We start from the raw sequence: 21,374 nt of genomic DNA on the forward strand, positions 1-21,374 counted from the left end.
TATTCCCTCAGGACCACATAACCTATCGTGCGCAATGTGAATTCTCAGTATTTTCGTTACTAATACATTTCACCCGCAGTATGTTAAAATCGCCACCACCAAAAAAAAAAAAAAAAAAAAAAAAAAAAAAAAAAAAATCACTGATGGGAAAAATTGATTCAACAGTTATACATATTTCATCGTGAAAATGTTATTCTAATGTGTTTTACATCCTTCTCCCTGTTGGTGTTTGCCTACATTTCTCAGTTAGCATAGGTAAAGTTGAGGAGCGCTAACATCCCTTTTTTTCCGCTTATGATCTAACGTCTTCTGCATTCTTGGCTTCTTACATGACCACCAGCTGCGTACACATTTATAATATGCTTGCAAACTTATATATTATAAATAAATAAGTGCTAAAAACCATGCCCAACACAAGCTAAGTTTGCATTTATTCCGATTCCAAGCTGGGCATAATTTGAGAGATCACGCGTGATTTTGTCCGCGGAAGCAGGCACATTAGCGATGGTGGTATGCGTATAAGGAAAGACAAGTGGAAATCATCGACCTCCTGTTTAGCGCTGTAATTGCTCAAAGTATGCATCGGTTCACATGTATCTGCGATTATGGAAATAGAGTTAAGAAGCATGGCTCATAATTATGCAATTATAATGCAAAACTAGGTTCTAGTGACCACCTACTACAGATTGATGCATATCTTTTATACTAATTTGATCATTATTCGAGCAAACAGTTCTACCAAATTTTGAAGCATTTCTTACATTTTCAGGTTAGGTTAGAGCTTTGTATTTCTTTTAGCAAAGTATGCATATATGAAGAGCTCCATTACTACTTGCCGATTAACTTCAGGAGGGCTCAGTATAAATACAGTATGGGCGTATAACATAAAAACTACAGTACATAAGATACGAATCAATTTGTGCTATGTGGCTAAAAGCACGAATGCTACCTAACTGAGTTTTTGGTAGGAGCGCATCAGGGGGCCCCGAGTGATAGCGAGCGGGTGCGTCCATAGGGAGCAGGCGCGTCAGCGATAGGGGTATACGTATATACGAGGATAGTGGAAGAGCACACTTACACATAAAATACTTTCATTATCACTTAAAATTCATTTCAATATGCTGCCATTGATGGTAATTACTTATATTTACTCTCTCATTCCTTCACGAAAAATGTAGGAGTTCACACGTATTTTACCTATTAATTTTCTATTTCGTAGAAGTGTCTGCTCGAGTGAACTCCTAATTCGTTTACACGAATAACCACCATCGCAAACTCGCCCGTTCCCTACGGACGTACCTCGACTATAGCCCTCCAGCTTCACCTTGGCATATAGATATAAAAATTGCTTGTAATAAGCAACTTGCAAAGTTTGGTGCGTGGTTTTAAGACGTCTGGCTCTCACTATATGTATGTATGTCTTATCAATTGTACGCAATTAGATGATAACACTAGGAATAAGTAGATAAGAAGTTTTACGCTATTTGCATGGAATTCCCCCTTCAAAAAACACTGTATTTATAGACATAACTTTTATGCCCCCCTAAGGTTAACTTTTACTGGCAAATTGTTTAGAAAATACATTTTCAAAAATACTAAGGGCTGATTTTGTCACAAAAAAAAAAAGTACAGTGTATATGTAATTTATTTCTAGTGGGATCTCTATTGTAAAGGTACAGCCTCACACGTTTTCTAGCTACATATCCTTATTTCTTTTTGCAAGTTAACAGACTTTACCTGAAAATTAAAAAGAAATATACCGTATTGCTAATCTACACCGATATTTTTCCGCTTTTCTATATCACTTTATAACTATTTGCAAGTTAACAGACTTTATCTGAAAATTAAAAAAAGAACTGTATTCCTAATCTACACCGTTATTTTTCCACCTTTGCAAGAACAAAGTTCAGAACATTTATTTCATTTTTTTTGATATAGCATACGTTGTTTCCATACAGTTGCTGCTTCGATGTTAATTCTTTCTTTCTTTCTTCTTCACCTTAATTGGTGTTTTAAAAATTTCACTGCACCAACATCTATGGTTTTATGTGCAACAAATGTAAACTTATTGACTTACTTATGTAAAATTGTTGTGTGTTTAAAATTGTATGTTTACTTAAAAAAAATTTACAAATGGCTAACACCGCCATTTGCAATGATTGGCCGACTTAAGAGTCGAAGTGCCTGTCATGTAGTATAGTAGTTAATTGATAGAAGTTATAAGAAAATTAAATTCAATGTGAGCTGTTCATGTAAGTTAAGAAGCATAAAGTCAAAATCGGGAAAAATATAAGATTGTCATAATCAGTAAGTATTGTAGTCTAAATCGAGAAGGGGGTCCAACGGGACGAAGAGGGCCAGCTACCCAGATTGTCAGGGTGTGATGTGTTGGTATAAAGTGAAAATACGTAAATTTTTGATGAGTAGGATTATTGTGGGTGAGTGTAAATGTGTTTATGAATAACTGTAATTATGTGAATTGTATATATAATGAGCACTTTTCACTTTAACCACTTCCTCTTCTTGATCACACTTCGGGAGATGTTATCCCTGCCAAGGTCACCCCATGTTAATTCTTTATCATAGTAGAATTGAGCTTCGGAGTTCTACCTTCAACTTTTTTTGACAAAATTTTAGCCTCGCTCGAGGTGTGACTAGACCAATCAGCCCTCAGTGTTAACCGTAACTGAGGGATCACTTTGGAAGCTTTATGCATTGCACAGTCAAGGGGAAGGTTGAGGAAGCCCACAGGTACGGTTCGTCTAGGGGACCCCTACGTGGTCGACTATGCATATGGCCCTATAGGCTACCAAATAAGCTACAGATAGAAAATAGAAGGATGGTCCTATAATAGATTTCACTCCCCACAGAAAAGATGTACTTCTGATTGATTGTTCAGAGTTAATTGATTTTAATTTGAAGATATTAATATAATGATTAATTAATTAACGATTAATTAATTAATTAATTAATGACTGATATTCTTTCTTGACGGAAAATTTTGCAAGCGATCGGGAAATTTCAGGGTTGAGCGGGAAATTTGTTATTCTGAATCTGACAACATTGCGCTGCTCAGGGAGCGAAGCTATTATCACTGGGGATTGTACGCATTCTTAGGAAGGTGCGAAGGCATTTTTCAATGTTAATATGTTATAAAATGGTTTCCTTAACACAGAATAAGGGTTAAATTCCAAAGTTGGGCGTCCGTTTCCAGCGAAATTTTTAAAATTTACAGGAAATATTTGGATAATTTGATCGTTTGTGTGCTTGATAATATATAAGAGTCTCGAAAACTCTGTTTATTTGTTATATATAAGCGGTTATAAACATGGGACTATATGGCGAGCGGAGGGAACTACTTGGCGCAAGGTAACCGAACAGTTGCATTGTGGGAAAGAAACTAGCATTTATGTTATCAACATGGCGAATGTACAAGGGCAATGAACTAGCAGTTTTAACATTTGTGAAGGAATACATTGATAACGAGCAAAATCTTTTGTAAGTTTGTGAAGAGCACTGATTAATGAACCTAATAATAAATTGCAGAAAGTGTGGAAAGGAGATAACAGTGAAAAGACTTGACGAAAGCGGACGCCCAACTTCGGAATATATGCCCAGAATAAGAAGTTTCTATGTAGAATTATGTATTTCTATTAGTGATAACTTGTTTAATTTAGATATATACTCTCAGGAGTTTACCAAACGCTACTGTGCAGAATAAAATAATAATATTTCTGTATAATTTTAGTTGAGTTTTCCACTTCATAGAATCAGTGCGGTATTTACGATTTTGTTTCGGGGGGGGGGGTTGTTAATTTTATTTCTGGAAATGTGAAAATTCTGCAATACACGTTGTATATAAAACAAAGTTGCAATGAAATATCGTTGAGTGCTTAAGCCCGGAAGCCATCCCCTTAAATATGTCACTCCATAGAATACAATATTAAATATCTGGCGTTGATTCAATGAAGTTCCTTCTGAACATTAACATATGTAGTGAAGTCATTACCACATGATGAATTAATTAAATGCAATATTGTATTTTAAAGTGGGAGATGCAAGTAAAAATCGCTTGTCTAAGAAATTTGACAGTTAAGTGTTAAGAATATACTGACAAACCGCTCAATTCGTGCCTGAATTTGGGAATGCAAAAGTTGAATTGAGCAGATCACCTTCCACTCACCATCTAGAATGAGTGGACAAGAATCTGTTTCATAAGCGAGAGGTTTCAAATTTAGCACATAACTATTGGGGATTAAGTCGTAATGATAACACATCAATTCAATTATTCAATAACAACTGTATTTCTTATTAAAAGAGTGTAGCTAGTGTAAATGTCGTGAGTAATGACGGATATTTAGAATCTTTGCCAGACGAGTAGTGCGTATCGAGCATTGAGCATTTGTACCCTGAATTGGAGTAACACATACCTTTACTGTTTTCTTCAGGTGACGTTCTCTGTTGACCTCCGGGGTTGCTACGTTGATTTCGGTATCGCCAGGTTGATACCGGTACGGACAGGTGTTGCTTGTCTCTAGATGATTTGCATTGGTTCTGGCCTCTCCAACCAATGCTTCGGACGAACTAACGTTGGCTGCTAGTCGTTATAAGATCAAATTACCGATGTTGCTATTGAATCCTTACGGTGAATCTCATTTAGTCTTTATGACGATGAACTCAAACTACTTCGAATAAAAACGTAGAACTTCTCTCTCCAAAACTTGGAACTTCGATCAAAGCCGTATGACTTCTATCCATCAAAGCCGAAGCACTTCTCCATCAAAGCCATAACACTTCTCCAATCACCTGCTGTCCCTTGGTTTTGTTCGGATCTCAACTCCCGGAATTCTGCGGCGTCGTCTGCTGTCAGGCACGTGTGACCTCCTTTCATTCGGAAAACAAATTCTTTCCTCGTGTCAAGAACAAAAACTGCAACACTCGACACGCTCTGATTTCCCGATTCTAGGCAATTTCTACATATCCGTGAATGTGTTGGATGTTCACAAATATGTTACATCTGCGATTCATGATTTTTACAGAATGTTATAAATGTTATAGTTAACGCATTTCATAAATTTCCTTCCTGCATTCGCAGACTACCAATTATTCATTTTGTTTACTTTACCTGCTGACAACAAAATAATGCAATTCTACCAACTTGCATTAACCTCAATTCTAACAAATGTTTTCCTTCACCACATAATTTAATATATTTCGTAAAACCCAATATCAAAAATAAATGAAGTTGATCGTTAAAATAAAATTCTAATAAATAAAATACGGGCTCTGCCACAATACTTACTTTTTCTCTCCCTCCATTTTCAAATATGCAGGAAATGAAAACGGCAAGTGAGGAGGAAATTCCCCTCACACCTGCTGCAAATCCCAGCCAAAAGAAAATATGAACTGTGTGTTTTCCTGCATGTAAATATTTGTTGAATAATAATAATAATATTCATTCTGACTTGTTAAATTAAACAACAACACAACACTAGTATGTATACATGCACATAAATTTAAAGTGTTAGAAAAGCAGCTAAGAAAGTTCTTTAGAACAAATAGATTTGTTAGTTTCTTTTGTTTAACTCAATTAGGAAAACAGAATTTTGAATATAACTTTAAACATTTTATTATGTTATATGTGTTATTAGTTTATTGGGCCTACCAACTTGTGAGATTACGCTTGTCCACTGCCTATTAAAGTAAACAATGGTCTCATATTTTCAATATGGTACTTGCGCATGCTTAACTGCACACAGTTGGTTAATCAGTGGAGGAAACGTTGGCAATGCATTTTGTCGACTGATTTTAGTTCTCCCCTCTTTGATTTTTTTAGTTTAAGTGAACGTCAAGTAACCCAATTCTCACTTAGGGTTAGGCTACTTTTCATGCAGAAAAAATGTTTGAAGTTGAATTTTGTCGAACATTGTAATAAGTAGAATAGTATTAGCAGTGGCCCCCGGAATACTAAGTGTGCCCCCCTGGAACATTTCTTCTGAAAGAAAGACTGCCGCTTACAGGTCTTTCGTCTAGTGATTACTGCGGCTCCCCTCGGACCAGGGCCCTTGGTGAACGCCAAGTAGCCAACGTAGCCAGTCCGGAACACTTTTATACCGATCACAAGTTTCAGTATTCGCACGCTATCCTAGCCAACTCTGGTCGTATAAAATGTACAGAAAAAATTGGGCAAGAGAACAGAACCTAAGCAATCCCTGCGAGGCTTCTAACCCGTTCTTACTACTATTACTACTACTACTACTACTATTGCTACTGATATTATTATTATTACGATTACCGTACTACTACTCTATTACTACTACTACTACTACTACTACTCTATTACTACTACTACTACTCTATTACTAATACTATTTTTACTAATAATACTTTTCTACTACTACTACTACTACTTTTACTATGGATCCGTATAGTAAAACTGGAAGCTTATTTTAATGAAAAATGTGTTATGAAATTTTAAAAAAATAATTGGTAAATCATTTTTTAAGTATTATTTTCAATCCTATTTTAATGAAAAAAGTGTTATGAAAAATTTTAAAAAATATTTAAAAATCCTTGGGCAGTGTTTGAACCCACGCCAGAAATGATTTTGATTACTAGAAGATTGCGCTAGCACCCCCGGCTACGAGAGCGGACAGCATTTGGTCTCACTTTTCGCTATATATAGGTCATGACTCTTGATGTCCTATCTGTATCGGCCAATTAGATCGGAGGATATCTGAGATTCTTAGGATCCGTGAAAATGAGTCCGGAATTATGCCTCCACAAAAATCTTTCTGTCCCTCTGTCTCCTCCCTAATGCTGCTTGTAGACGATCCAAGAAAGCTTGAACAAGACCATTCAATGCCTCAAATTTACACGTTCAAAGGAGTATTCGAGACACTTGAACAAGTGTCTCGAACGGACTTGAAACAACTTTTACACGATCATAGAGATATTGAATGTTTTATATTCTGGTTCATAGATGGCAGTCCAAAACGAGAGACTGTAACTATAAAAACAAATGAAAGCGAAACTGTGTACTGATTTAATTCAGACCTGCGTATGAATAGCTATAATATCAGCATATTTTTCGTAACTTTCTGCAAGCATTTGTAATTTAATAGATTATATTAAATAATTTAGAAAACAGCTCAATTGATTTTGCAGCAATCCCATCGAATTTTCGCTAAGTAGTTAGTCCCTTTTACATTAAATGCGAGTAAGGTTAAGTGGCGTTAAAAAAGTAAAGCGCTGATTAGGTGTAAAATCGTTCCCTATACTAAGCTTTTTATGAAAAAAAAATCTGATTCTTCAAATGGCGTGCTGATGACAGAACCACACTCAAAAAGAAAAAATCGAACTGTTTCCTAAAATTGTGTGTATCACTAGGCAATGACTGCCTTATGATGTTATTTATGCTTTGGCATCGAAAACTGTTTAAAGAAAGGGCTGAAATCACAGAAAACCAAACGAAACAATGATAATACTTTTCAGCTACAGGACTTACCGCCTATATCTGCATCAGACTTTCTTCACAAATCTATCCCTGTTTTGGTACTGGTTAAGAATAACACGTCAAACGAATAGTAATTTTACTGTTAAAATGTGTGATGTGTATGAAGGAGAATTATCTGAGATACCGTAATAATTCCCACTGTCGAAACATGCCTCTAGAATGTAGGAAACCAGTATTTTATGTTTAGAAGTTTAATGTTACCAGTATCAAATCATTACAAGAGCTATAGTTCAGTTCAAATGAGTGAATACGATGTCAAGGGTTTGTTGCACTATTCTAATTTATACATGATTCTTATTCTTGTACTATAACCTCCGTCAATGACGCGCCTGCTCCTTACGAACTACTCTCCTGTAGACCCTTTTCAATGCTCCTGCCCGACACTGTTAAATAGCATATCGATTTTATTTTATTATTATTATTATTATTGCACAGTCTTGTATGTAGCATATGTTAGGATGCATTTTTGTATCTTACGGGAAAGCACTAGCAAAATTAATCTAGACGCGTGAAAGCAACCTCCACTTTAAGAAATAACTTCTCAAATACTACGTGTGGATTTCGTGATAAAATAATTAGATTACAGTAGGATAACATGTAATCATTTTCAGGATACTTCAGTTTGCGAGCATATTATCAATCTGTACGCAATTGTTTGATATTATTAGAGTTTAATAACAGTACAAAACGTCTTATTAAATCAAGAAAAGTCAGTTGTACATTTTTTTTATTTTATGAACTCTTTTTTCTTAATCTACATCCGGTATTCTTGTATATTAAATTCTCAAATTAATATTTACTTTTCATTGCCTCAAAATTTAACGTAAGTTATGGGCATGCAAGCATTATAACTATATTAATCGTGAATATTATCAACAAAAAATACTAACAATATCTTCCGGCGCAAATATTAGTTTTGTTTATTATAATACACACTGGAATATCAGATAATTATGGAAAAGAGTAACGAAAAGATAATTATTATTCAACTGCAGCTCTGTCTCACGACGCCATCATACTTGTTTTGTATTTTCCTGCACTAAACTCGAACGCTGATTGGCTATTGAATGCTCTTGAATTGGATTGTTTAGAACAGGACCGAAACAAAATTTCTTGAACGAAACTATTGAATTCAAGAGAAAAATGAAATCAGTGCTGACATCTTTTTCATCAAATAGTCTTGAATAGTCTTGAACAAGAGTCTTGTTCAAGCTTTCTTGGATCGTCTACAAGCAGTATAAAAAAATTAAAGCTGGTTTTGTCATTAGTTGCGATCGGCAAATTTTGCGAGACCGTTATGGAATGAGCCTACAGATAATTTATTCATGACTACTGGCTCATCGATCTTACTATATATACTTTTCATACGTCTTTGTTCTCTGGTACTCTTTCAAACCACTGCATGTTGCGGCTGACTATCAAACTAATTGATTTGTTCAAGTAAATGAAGCAAAATGAATTAAAATTTATGATTTAAGTTCCTGATCCAAATATTAGCTAGTAATTTTTCAGAGTATATTTGCAACAATATATGGAATATTGTTAGTGTTTTGTTTGCACGAATTATTTAGACACTAGATGTGTTGCCAATTACGCAATTTTAAAGCTAAAGCTAGTAATTATAATATACCAATCATATAAACTCGAAGAAAACATATAACGAATGAAGATTATGATTTAATGGAAGCGTCAGCAGCGAGGCTATTTGTTCACGTAAAATATGAGACAAATTGATATTTATAGGAATATATATTATCTTATTGCCACTTTCATGTGTTCCGCTGAGGCCTCCTATATACGAAAAGAGAAAATGATGTTTCTAATTAATGTTTTTATATATTTTTTACCTATGCAATAAAAACGTGTTTTAGCTATTAGATATAATTTTCGAAAATTTTTGTTTCATAGATGTGAATTTCAATTCATTTGTTCTTAGTAGTGGTTGAACCTCTTTTCATATAAGAATTTATTTCAGAAAAGTATGAATTGAAGCAGGTTTAGGAGGTGGGTTGGCACCATAGATATTTTTTAGAAGTGGGTTATCGATACCTCTGGTCACCACGATAAATATCTTATTTGTATCACTCTCATGTGTGGGTCAATGTCATTGCCTCGAGGGTAATATGACTCGGTGGCATAGGCGCCTGAGCCATGGGGAAAAGAGGTCATTTGCCCCCCCACTTCCCAGACTGGGGGGGGGCAAACATAGCATTTTGCACCTCCACTTTCGGGGCACCAAACAATATCCAAAAAATCTTGTCTTTCAGGGAAAACTACCTCTCAAATACAAAGCACTGAAATAAATTGCTAAGTGTTTATCATTTTTAATTCTCTCTATATATATAACTGTGTGTGTGTTTTAATGGTGTCAGGTTTTCATCTATAATGTTCAAGATGCATATGCTTGGGTCAAAATTAGTGAACCATACATATTCAAAAGCTGGAAAAGAAAAATTCAAGATTCTCAGATTTTGGTAAACCATCCATACAAAGAGCTAGATTCCAGCATTCTTTTAATGCTAGGTCACTTTTAAAATGCGCATGTCCAAAACAATGTGGAGGATTAAAACATTATTATTATTATTATTATTATTATTATTATTATTATTATTATTATTATTATTATTATTATTATTATTATTATTATTATAAAATTCACTTAATCTTTATTGGCCAATTTTGCCCCCCCCCCCACTATTTACATGTGTTAGTCGCCTATGCTCGGTGGAAGTGTGATCACTTCTAGTGCGAAGGATCCCTTATTTGATCTCAATAAACGTGAGCTTTCTCGAGGTATCCCGTTTTCCTTCCATATTCTCATCCCCCTAATTGAATAATTTACTTTCACAAATAATCCTTCTTATTTAGCCTACAGCCTGCAGAAGGTACAAGTAAAAGAAGAGCTCTATAGCATCACTGTTTTAAGGAAAATCTGACAAGTAAACCTTACGTTTGGGTGAATCGAGTTGCTGACTGAGACACACATGAAAAAGTAGTACTAAATGTGATTAGTATTTCAGTGAAGTTTTAGGTGCGAAGCTCCAGGGGTTTAGGAGATACAGCTACCAGAACATCACATGGAAGTACAGAATAGTCTTCATACAGTTGGAGGTAAAAGCTCTGTAAGACCTCTTGTAACGACAAAAGGTGCATAACAAATATATGGGTACATATTAGGACTAGGGGGAAGTCATATAGTAAGGGTATATCTGACGGCGGCCATCTTGAAATCCGCCATTTTGAATCAAGCTTAAGTTTTTAAAATAGGAATAGGGTCATGTGATACATGATTTAAGACTCAAATTTAATCAGAAGAACAATGGTGACGTTAATTTTGATTTACGCGCAATTGGTAAAAAGTTACAGGGAAATTAAATATTGTTGCAGCATATGTATTAGTTCTTTACCCCACCTTGTAAATTTTGTTTTAATGATAATAATTAAATAAAAAGCAGGTGGATAAATATTAGGTCTATGGTAAGAGTTGCATTGATGGCGGCCATGTTCAAATCCGCCATTTTGAATCAGACAAAAGTTTTAAACAAAACGCATAACAGTGAGACCTTATTAATAGCAAATTTTACCATAACCATTTTTAACAATTTTTGCTTTATCATTAACCAGCACAAAGTTAAATGGATCGCTTCTTACGACTACTGCTTTGACGGAATTGTTAACGACAAATGTGTCAAGTGTAACTCGATTGCCTGTGTCAGGTGTGCTCACTGTGAGCAAAGCATTTGTGCAAGTCATGCACTCTTTTCTGAATTACATATTGATTGTACTAATTGAGGACTTTTCTGGAAAACACCAAAGACCCAAGTTCAATTATGACTCAGTTCCACTTTGGTCATTTTTATTTAAATTAGCAACTTGTTTATGCGATAACAAATGCTGGTTAATGATAAAGCAAAAATGGTTATACCGTTGGATTTATGGTAAAATTTGCTATTAATAAGGTGTCACTGTTATGCGTTTTGTTTAAAACTTTTGTCTGATTCAAAATGACGGATTTAACAAAGCCGTCAACAAGGCAACTCTTACCATAGACCTAATATTTATCCATCTGCTTTTTATTTAATTATTATCATTAAAACAAAATTTACAAGGTGGGGTAAAGGACTAATACATATGCTGCAACAATATTTAATTTCCCTGTAACTTTTTACCATTTGCGCGAAAATCAAAATTAACGTCACCATTGTTCTTCTGATTAAATTTGAGTCTTAAATCATGTATCACATGACCCTATTCCTATTTTAAAAACTTAACCTTAATTCAAAATGGCGGATTTCAAGATGGCCGCCGTCAGGTATACCCTTACTATATGACTTCCCCCTAGTCCTAATATGTACCCATATATTTGTTATGCACCTTTTGTCGTTACAAGAGGTCTTACAGAGCTTTTACCTCCAACTGTATGAAGACTATTCTGTACTTTCATGTGATGTTCTGGTAGCTGTATCTCCTAAACCCCTGGAGCTTCGCACCTAAAACTTCACTGAAATACTGACCACATTTAGTACTACTTTCTCATATGTGTCTCAGTCAGCAACTCGATTCACCCAAACGTAAGGTTTACTTGTGAGTTCCAAAAGTTCCTGCCTTGCTATAGTTAAGTTTAAAGCTGTTACCATTATTATTATTATTATTATTATTATTATTATTATTATTATTATTATTATTATTATTATTATTATTATTATTATTATTATTATTATGAGTAGTAGTAGTAGTAGTAGTAGTAGTAGTAGTAGTAGTAGTAGTAGTAATAGCAGGCCCGTATCCACGGGGGCTAGGGTGGGACGGGCTCCCCCTAAATTTTCACTGGCCTCAAAAAATTTTCATGGTAGGCTGGCAAATGAACTATAATATGGTGATGAACTATAATATGGTTGGATTGGGCCCCCCTAAATTCTACCGGCCACCCCTACATTTTTGGGCTGGCTACGGGCCTGAGTAGTTGTAGTAGTAGTAGTAGTAGTTGTAGTAGTAGTAGTGTAGTAGTAGTAGTAGTAGTGTAGTAGTAGTAGTAGTAGTAGTAGTTGTTGTTGTTGTTGTCGTTGTTTTCGGTATATTTTACGTTTAGACTTTGTCTTAATGTAAATGGAGACGTCTTTTTATAGTGTAGCAGGAAAATTATTACAATGTGTTTTATGTACAACTAGCAGCGTTCACCCCGCTTCGCTGCGGTCACCCCGGAACGCAATAAACTTTGTTACTTAGATAATTTTTACTTTTTCGCTTTCAAATTGCAAGCGCCTGTCATTTATGTTAACCCGCCGAGTCACGTGGTCATGCGGGTTGCATATACATACGTTTATTTTTACCTATGATGAACTATGGAGACTTGAATGGTCCATTATCTCAAGACACTGGTAATTAAAAATTAAAGTGATATGATAAAAACCATCTAGGGTCCAAATCCTAACAACCCCCCAAAAATGAAAGAAATCGGTTCAGCCGTATTAGCGTGATGAGTTCACAAAGGATTTGTACGTTCTCTTTTATATATATAGATAAAGTTAGGAAGTATTTTGCTTACTTTCTTTGTTAATTTTTTTTTTAGGTATAATGTGCAGTATTATTATTAAAAAAAAAATTGTACGTTTAGCTAGTATTTGAATCCACTTGTTGGCAACATTGGATGCGACGTAGTTTAGCGTGCAACGATCTTGGAGTGTTTGTTCATAGTATACAATATATAATATGCTATATTGTGTAATATAATTTTTGGAAGGCTAAAAAAGCTTCCCAATTTACACTTGGAATTGCTACGATAGGTGAATGTTGCGTTTACACTTTTGGTGTCATGTATCATTATATACTTGGCTTCCGCGACGACCAGGGTTAGTAGGGAACATTACTCCTCGCATTTGGAGCCACATTTATGTTAATGCTCTGCTAACCCAGTTGTTGTCGTTCATAATATTGTGTTTTTAAATAGTTAATTACAGAATATCACAGCAATAAAATATACGTTTCATTTGTTGATACACTATACCGTTTTCTGATGTAAGAATTTTTTTTTCCCCTCGAAGGAAAGTATTAAATTCTCATTTCATTTGTGCGCTTTATAAATTAGTTTTTAATAGAGATAGGTAGTTTTAGATGTGAAAAACTAGAAATCAGTTAAAAAGCTAGAATGGTTGTTCAGTGGACGCCCCATAGAAGAGAGGGATAATCCAAAGTATGTTTCTCACTACGTGATAGTGCATAACAAATCCATGAAGAACAGTTTCAATCTCAGTACAAAGTGTTAAGTGATGCGTTAAAACTGTCCGACACGTAAGGTATCTAATAACATGAGATACAGAGTATATTCCATTACTATCGTTTATGCGCTTGCTCCCTCCGAACGTTGGTCCACCAGCTTCACTCTGCCCTGCCTCCGTTAGATACACTTGTTGCTTTTAGAGGCCACCTAGAAAGGCTGGTTCGTGTTTTTATACTTTCGTTTGTATGGTATATGTCCGTATGTTGTATTTATACCCATAACGGTTAAGTCGATTAAAAGGAGTACCTTTGCCCCGTATTTTTTATTATTATTAGTAGTAGTATTATTACTTTTTTTTTTTTTTTTTTGAGAAAACGTAGTGTTCTATGAGTTCAGTCCAATGACACCACGCTTGAGTGCTTGAGGCTCAAATTAGACGTGAAAATTAAAAAAGATTTTTTGCCTTGCATAAAGTGTAGAGGCTCAAGTAGAAAATCAAAGACACACCTGAATTAGAAATCGACATGGTAAGATAACTTAGAAGTAAAATGAGTGGAGAGAACTAAGTAATACAAATCAATAGTAAAATTAATTGAAAAAAAAATTCTGTTCTGAACAAAATGAATGATTGAATGAATAATTAAGAAAAAGTTCGAAGTCAAAACCTTGCTAATTATAAGTAACAAATTAACGATCTTCTGATGACATAGCACGAGAAGACATTCGTAAGGACAACAGTAACTGCAATTCTTACGGCAAAGAAGCAAAACCACGGGTCTTTCTGTATCTTCAAGAAGTCAAATCACGTTTAGTAATGATCAAAAGATTAATTGCTCACGCTACTAAAGCAGCTCGGATAGATTCAACATATACGCAAATGTAATTGTTTAGTATTGGGGCCAAAAGTGGCAAAAGCGAAGCGTAAAGAACATTTTTTACACGACTGTGGTAACCATAATATAACACGTGATATCAATATATTCACGAACTAGATTACATTTCGTTGATAGTTAACATGAAACATTGAAAGATTTTACAACTGATTTGAATATTTCTATTGTTTTAATTCATTATAAACATAAGGTGAATTAACATTTTACTTGTAGCTACAAGTGTCTACTTTATTGGTTGAAGCAAAAAAATAAAAAGTTGACCCTAGTGAGAATCGAACCCGTGAGTCACAGATGCTACTGATTCTGCCACGCCCTCACGTAATAAATTTGCGCAACGTACGACATATGCGGCGAGTCAAAAACTTTTAAGACACTTTTTCTCTGCTATATTAGGCCATTGGGTTCTCCCAGTTTGTAATATGAACACTTTAAATGTGCACTATCACATTACAAAAGGCCCCAAAGTTCATTTACTTGGAACCTAAGCAGGGGATCCAAGTTTTAATCGGACCCCTGCTTATAAAACATCATTTTTTTTTTTTATTTATTTTATTATTAGTTACTTAACGCTGTTGGCTGTAGTTCCGAAGACAATAATTCATTATGAAACATTAAATTTAGCTGAAACGTATCGTAAATAACAGAGATTTTACTTTGTATTACTAGAGCATTGACGTACAAAGAAAAAGATCTGATCAGGCCGGTAGCGAATGTTTGACGCATCTACAGGATAAGCCGGAGACTCGCGTTGAATTCCCATCTTAGTTAATATTGGATGATACCTCATACTATGGATCACATTGATCTTGTGTTCTTCCATGTCTAGGATAGAAAGATTTGAGTCTGTTATTGTACTGTTAATGACAAAACAAACAGCTCGACTGCTCAGAAGGAAGACTTGCACATGTGTACCTTTGTCAGAGGAAAGCAAACTAACATCCATATCAATTAGTGATATTATTCGCACTCATTTCAATGAGCAGTACGAAGAAATCGGAAGGTGAACCAGTGGACTGCTCGATTCCAAGTGTAATTGCTAAATTTGAAAGAGCTGAATCGGAGAAATTCATCCAAATAGCAAGTTAAATGTACATTTGCATTATCGGTATTTCATACACAGCTTCCGATATCTTCAACGGTCCGCGAACCGGCCTGGAAACTAGATGTGTACTTACCAAATGTATACTTTTTCTTATGCTCCCGGATGTCAGGCCAGATTGAGTCAGTATTCATTTTCTTAGTGTCATGCTTTTTATGCAGTTTACTCTCATTATTATTTAATAACTTCATTTCTGCATATTTTTCCTCTAACCGTTATCCCAATCCTATTTGGTTTAATAACTTTTTTTTTTTTTTTAACGCTCGTTAATTCATTAATACATATATGTATTATCATGTTTAGTTTACTTAATTTCGTGCTTTTCCTTATCTCCACCTTATCTTATTCTATCCTAGACTAACTTGTAAGCTTACTGTTTCTTCTGCTATGTTTTTACGAGTAACTTTTCCTTTTATTCATGTGGCTGCTTGTTCTTGTCATACTACTTCAATGGAAATACTGGGGCCGCGGTAGCTCAGTTGTAGAACGTTCACTTCTGGTGCATGTGATGCCTGGTTCAATTCCTGGTCACGCCAATTGAACTTTGTGGTGAACAAACACCGTATGCGTGGTTTTTCTCGTGGTTCTCCCGTTTCCTCGCATTTCACCATTTTTTTCTTTTCTCATCACCGTCTCCTTTAGCCAAGCCGGCATAATCGTCGGACGTAAAACTGAACGATGTCATTTCATTTTCCAATGGAAATCATGTACAAGAGTGGAGATTTTGTAACTTCTAAGTCTTTGACTCACGTAGTCTTTGGGCTATATGTGTTTTTATGAGTTATATTTAAGAAAATTTTGTTAATCATGAATGAAAAATAACTTCCTTACGGTATCCATTTCCTCAAGCAGAAAATGAATAAGCTCATAAAAGAACTGCCGAAAATGTGAGTGACTGCCAGAAGGACTGGAATTCAAATCTTGTAGCTGCCATCCGGACAGCTTTTATAATGATTTTTCGTCTCAGCTCCATCACACAAACACTGCAATAGTACCTTTAGTATACAGTCTCTGATCAACTTCCAAAAAAAAAAATGCATAGAAAATGAATGTTCATTTTATTTTATTTTATTTTTATTTATTTATTTATTTTGAGTAATAATTTATTCCATGGTTGAAGTCTTAGAGTGAGATATTTTTATACATATCAAAAGATAAGAGGAGTCATTTTTTTTTTTCATCACTTCCTCTTCATTTGCGGATACAGTAAAATTTTAAAGAGTGAAAAAGTGTGTGACTGAGCTGGGAGCTAAGCCCGAGTCTCTTGCTTATCGTGACGATGCGCTAATCACTGCGCTACGCAAAGTGGCACAGTTGCACGGTAAGTTAGAGATTCGGGCTTGATTTCTGGTTATGTCCCCCATTTTTCACTCTGAATCATTATATAATATAGCTTTCTATAATATAATTGCTTTATATAATATGCTTTCTCTTAAAAAGTGTTCAAAATCAATATGGTATACCAGTAAATATCGGTTGTTAGTCTATTTCCATATGTGCGTAATAGGGATGTACCAATATATCGGTATCGATGATATCGGGAGTATCGGTATCGACAAATGGACACCGATATTTACCAATACATTTTTCGAACTATTTTCAATTTGTTTAGTATTAACACTTTGTCTCCGGAGGGTATTTAAATTCTGTAAACCCTGGTGACGGTGGTTTTTAAAGCTTTCTATAAAAAGCCATGGATCGTGCGTTTTAAGAGATAATTAAATTAAATTTAACACATTTTTAGTGAAAGGACTTATCTATTTTAGTTTTAAAAAAAAATACAGCCTTATCTTTATGCATGAAAAGTCAGCAGTGTTGCAAACTTGCTAATTTTTTTCACGCATGTTTTTACTATATTCCAGTCACTATTCTTACACATATACATAAATTAGCACAAGGCAAACACTAAAATGTACATTATTATAAATAATTCGAATATCTAAAAAAAAAAAAAAAAAAAAAAATTGTCACTTTCCCCGAAACACTTTTGGCGTAAACCTACTCCCAGTATTTCTCTTTCAAGTGATATATCTCGAAGCATTCCCCGATACACAGAGCTGCACCACACTGTTGTCAGTTTTCTCGCAGGTTCTCCAGTACGATGTTTTTCTCTCTTGTAGCACACATGGCATAGTCTTTGCTTGTTTTGTTTGCTACCTGGTGCCTTCGGGGGCAGTTTGTACGCGTAATGGCCCTTGCTAATCAACCTTCCCGCAGGAGAGGCGCGAGATCGTTCAGTTGTGTTGATCCCGACATTTACAGCCTATTCCTCAGCCAGAAGACGCAGAAACTGCTGAAGCTTGTATTTTTTACCTGTTCTTTTCTTGTAAAGTATGAACGTATTCACAAGACACAGATCTACAAAGTGGAAAAATATCTTCTTCGCCACCCACTTTGAGAATCATTACTTTCATTTTGTCGTATCTTTTTGAATGGTCCAACTTCACCTCTCTTCCCAATAATGTCTTCTTCATTTTCAGAAACCTGCGAAATTTTCTCATCGACATCTGATTCCTAAAGATCTGAATCGCTATCGTTCACCATCTCCGAAATTTCCTCCATGGAAAGGACGGTGCGACTTGCAGATATTGCGCCACTCGTACTCGGAATATTTATTTCTCACACAAAAAGAAGACGAGAAAAAAAAATGAATAATACGCACAAACCCACGTTCAAGAAGCACCTTCGTTGAATCAAAGCGGAAAAATGAGAACAAATGGACAAGTTTTCTCTCCTGGCTCTTTTCTGATGAACACATACACAAAGGCGTCTTAGGAGGTAGACTAAACAATTCTTTGTTGTTGTTTTTTTTTTTCTGATAACCATGTGAAGGTTGACACATAGGTCATAACTCATGTTTATATGCCCAACACAGGATTAACTGCCATCCAGTTGTTTTTGTTTACATTTCTCAGTTTCAAGGTCATCTAACACGTGCTGAAGTTCCGTGTATGCATATGCATACAACCATCGGCAAGAGAATAGAGCGCTTGGCCGTTTATATCAATACAAACGGAGGCAAAGTGCTAACAGTGACACTTATATTTCATCGATTTCTTTTCGGCTTAAAGTTAATCTAAATTGTTATCAATTGTATAATCGATTTCTTTATGCATGTGTACGTCTTTGATTTGCACTACTCGGACTCAACTGATATTTTTAGTCCCTCCATACCAAAATACTGGTGAAGAAAAGCCAAAGGTCCTCAGGATCATGGGCGCCCGAAGAAATTTTTTTTAGGAAGGGCCCATTCCATGGTTGCTATATTACGAGTACATTTTCGCGAGTCAGGGAGTCCCCTTCCCCCCCCCCCTTCGGGCGCCTATGGTCAGGATAGCAGACCCGTCATTTGAATTGCAAACAAAACAGAGGTTTTGATTTAGAAGAAAATGATACGAAAGAAACCCACGCACACTTTCATTATTTTCTGCTACTTACTAGTTAAAAACAAGTAGTTTTAAAGTTAGTAAATAGTTTTATCGTTCTCGGCTTCGCTTAAATAACTCTCTTATTTTCTTATGGTATACACATCAACACCTGATTCACCACGCATATTTTTTTAAAACAATAACAATTTGTAATGATAGTATCCCTTTGCATTATATGAATGCAGGGGCGGCGATTAGGTGGCAGGAGGGGGCAGTTTTCCCCCACTTTTTTGAAGTGACTTCTTAATGTATATGGTTTAATTTTAAAATGAAAAGTTTTTGTATGTATTACTGGTTCATAGGGAAAAAATGGTGCCATATAATATTTGCAGTGGCGTGAATACGTATTGGTTATTTATCTTCTCGTGGAGTTCAGAAAGCTACATGAATTGCGTTTTAATTGCCACGGAGAATGATCCAAAAATTAACCTTTCGGAGCGCAATAATTCCAGTGCACTTTCATTTCTTCTTACAAGAGCTGCATATGTTAGTCAGCCGCTTTGAAACTAATTGAGAGAACATTTCGCAAAACAAGAAAAGTCTTTCACAGCTTATTCTTTAATTGCACAAAAATCGACAGTTCCTAAAATGTCTTTTCTTGTTTCTAATAGTAAGGAATATTGATTAAAAAGAGAGTAATAGGAATCAACTACCTTTTTCATTGTTTTGCCTACAGCATTTATGATATTCCGCAGTTACAGATTGGTGGTGAAAGAAAAACTGTGTCTTTTTTTTACTAGCAGACACAACAGTGCCCTTTTCGTTAGCTTTTTTCTTTGAACAGAAAACAAGAAACAGTTGAGAATGCTCGAAGAGCATTGCCAGAACGAACTTAAAAAGAATTATTTTTATCTAAATTTATATGAAATTGTATATTAAATGTATCTGATTAAATTCAGTAGATAATACATTTACATATTTGGAACCTGCATATTAGGGGGTCTGTTGAATTAGCTGTATTAAAGCTGTAACTTTTTATCACCGTATATATATTGAAAATGGAGATATAACTAGTGGCAACTGGTTTATATTTGTTAACAAAATGTTCACCATCCTCTTAGGTATTGATCAACACTAATATCATCTCTCTGTGACTTACGGTTCCCGAGATATAGCTTCTTAAATCTCCCAAAATCGGAGCTTTTTTGGCCAATATCTTGGGAACGGTAAGTCATAGAGAGATGATATTGATGTTGATCAATACCTAAGAGGATGTTGAACATTTTGGTACCAAATAGTGACCGGTGGCCACTGGCCAAATCTCACAATTTTCCAGACAGAATTTTAAGATGTTCATGAGCAAGGAATCAAATCTCTTCGTAGATCTTCGGTGTTTAATAGGACAAAGGGCTAGTACCTACTTACGTTGCTCTGGTCAATTTACTTAATAAAATGTGAAATACGATATACGGTATTTTAACTGGAAAAACAGTATCCTTTTAATTATACAACTTTTTGTCAAACAAAGTATTAGAAACAATCAGGAAAACTAAAATTTATACAAATATTCAGATCATGTCTTGCTCCCCCCACTTTTAACGTCTAATCTCTGCAACTGCATGTAGACTATGTAATAGAGACTAGTAAATGCAATATGCAACTATCAAAGTACATTATCTCTAAATACCAAGCACTGACTCGTAGAATTAAGTTTACACTATATAATTATTTGCTTCTTTTTAGTTCATTTTATGTGAGCTGGATTAAATTTAGAGGAAATATATTTTTTTGTGTGTGGAACCTAATATGAAATTCTGCTTTTTGTATTTGTATATGAAATTTTATCTTTATATCTAATATACCCAATGTTGATCATTTCATTATTCTGAAAATTCATGACAATATATTTGATGCGAAAAACTGAAAGGGACCATTTGTCGGAAAGATTAATTTTACAAGAGAGACAAATAAATGAAGAAAGTCAATTTTTGACATCAATGAGGCTCTTTTTAAGTTAATGGATTTTGTAAAGGACATTTTAAAGAATATTTTAAAACGAGTTACATCTCTTAAGTAGTTTGTCAATAAATACATTGATTTTGTATTTTGGAAAACTTTAACTTTGTTTTTTCTTACAACAACTCTTTTACGTTAATTATGATTAATCATTTTATAAAAAATTCAATTTTTAAGATTTTTTCTATAGAGGTATCTTTTCGTTCAGAATTTTAAGGTCTATTCTATTATGTTAATAACTCCATTTTGCAAATTCCCGACAAAC

General features: G+C 34.9%; 1 protein-coding gene across 1 annotated transcript in view; it reads left to right on the forward strand.

Annotated features, from left to right (window-relative positions):
* Positions 1–13,151: 13,151 nt before the first annotated feature.
* The window catches only part of LOC145688992 (insulin-degrading enzyme-like), an 81,829-nt gene continuing 73,606 nt past the window's right edge, over positions 13,152–21,374 (forward strand). The window contains 1 exon segment of the mRNA XM_081763143.1: positions 13,152–13,365. Coding sequence (XP_081619269.1) covers positions 13,304–13,365 — 62 coding nt within the window. The 5' untranslated portion in view covers positions 13,152–13,303.

The sequence above is a fragment of the Thermobia domestica genome, chromosome 1, assembly GCF_964235325.1.
Source record: "Thermobia domestica chromosome 1, izTheDome1.hap1.1, whole genome shotgun sequence".
Classification (NCBI taxonomy): Eukaryota; Metazoa; Arthropoda; class Insecta; order Zygentoma; family Lepismatidae; genus Thermobia; species Thermobia domestica.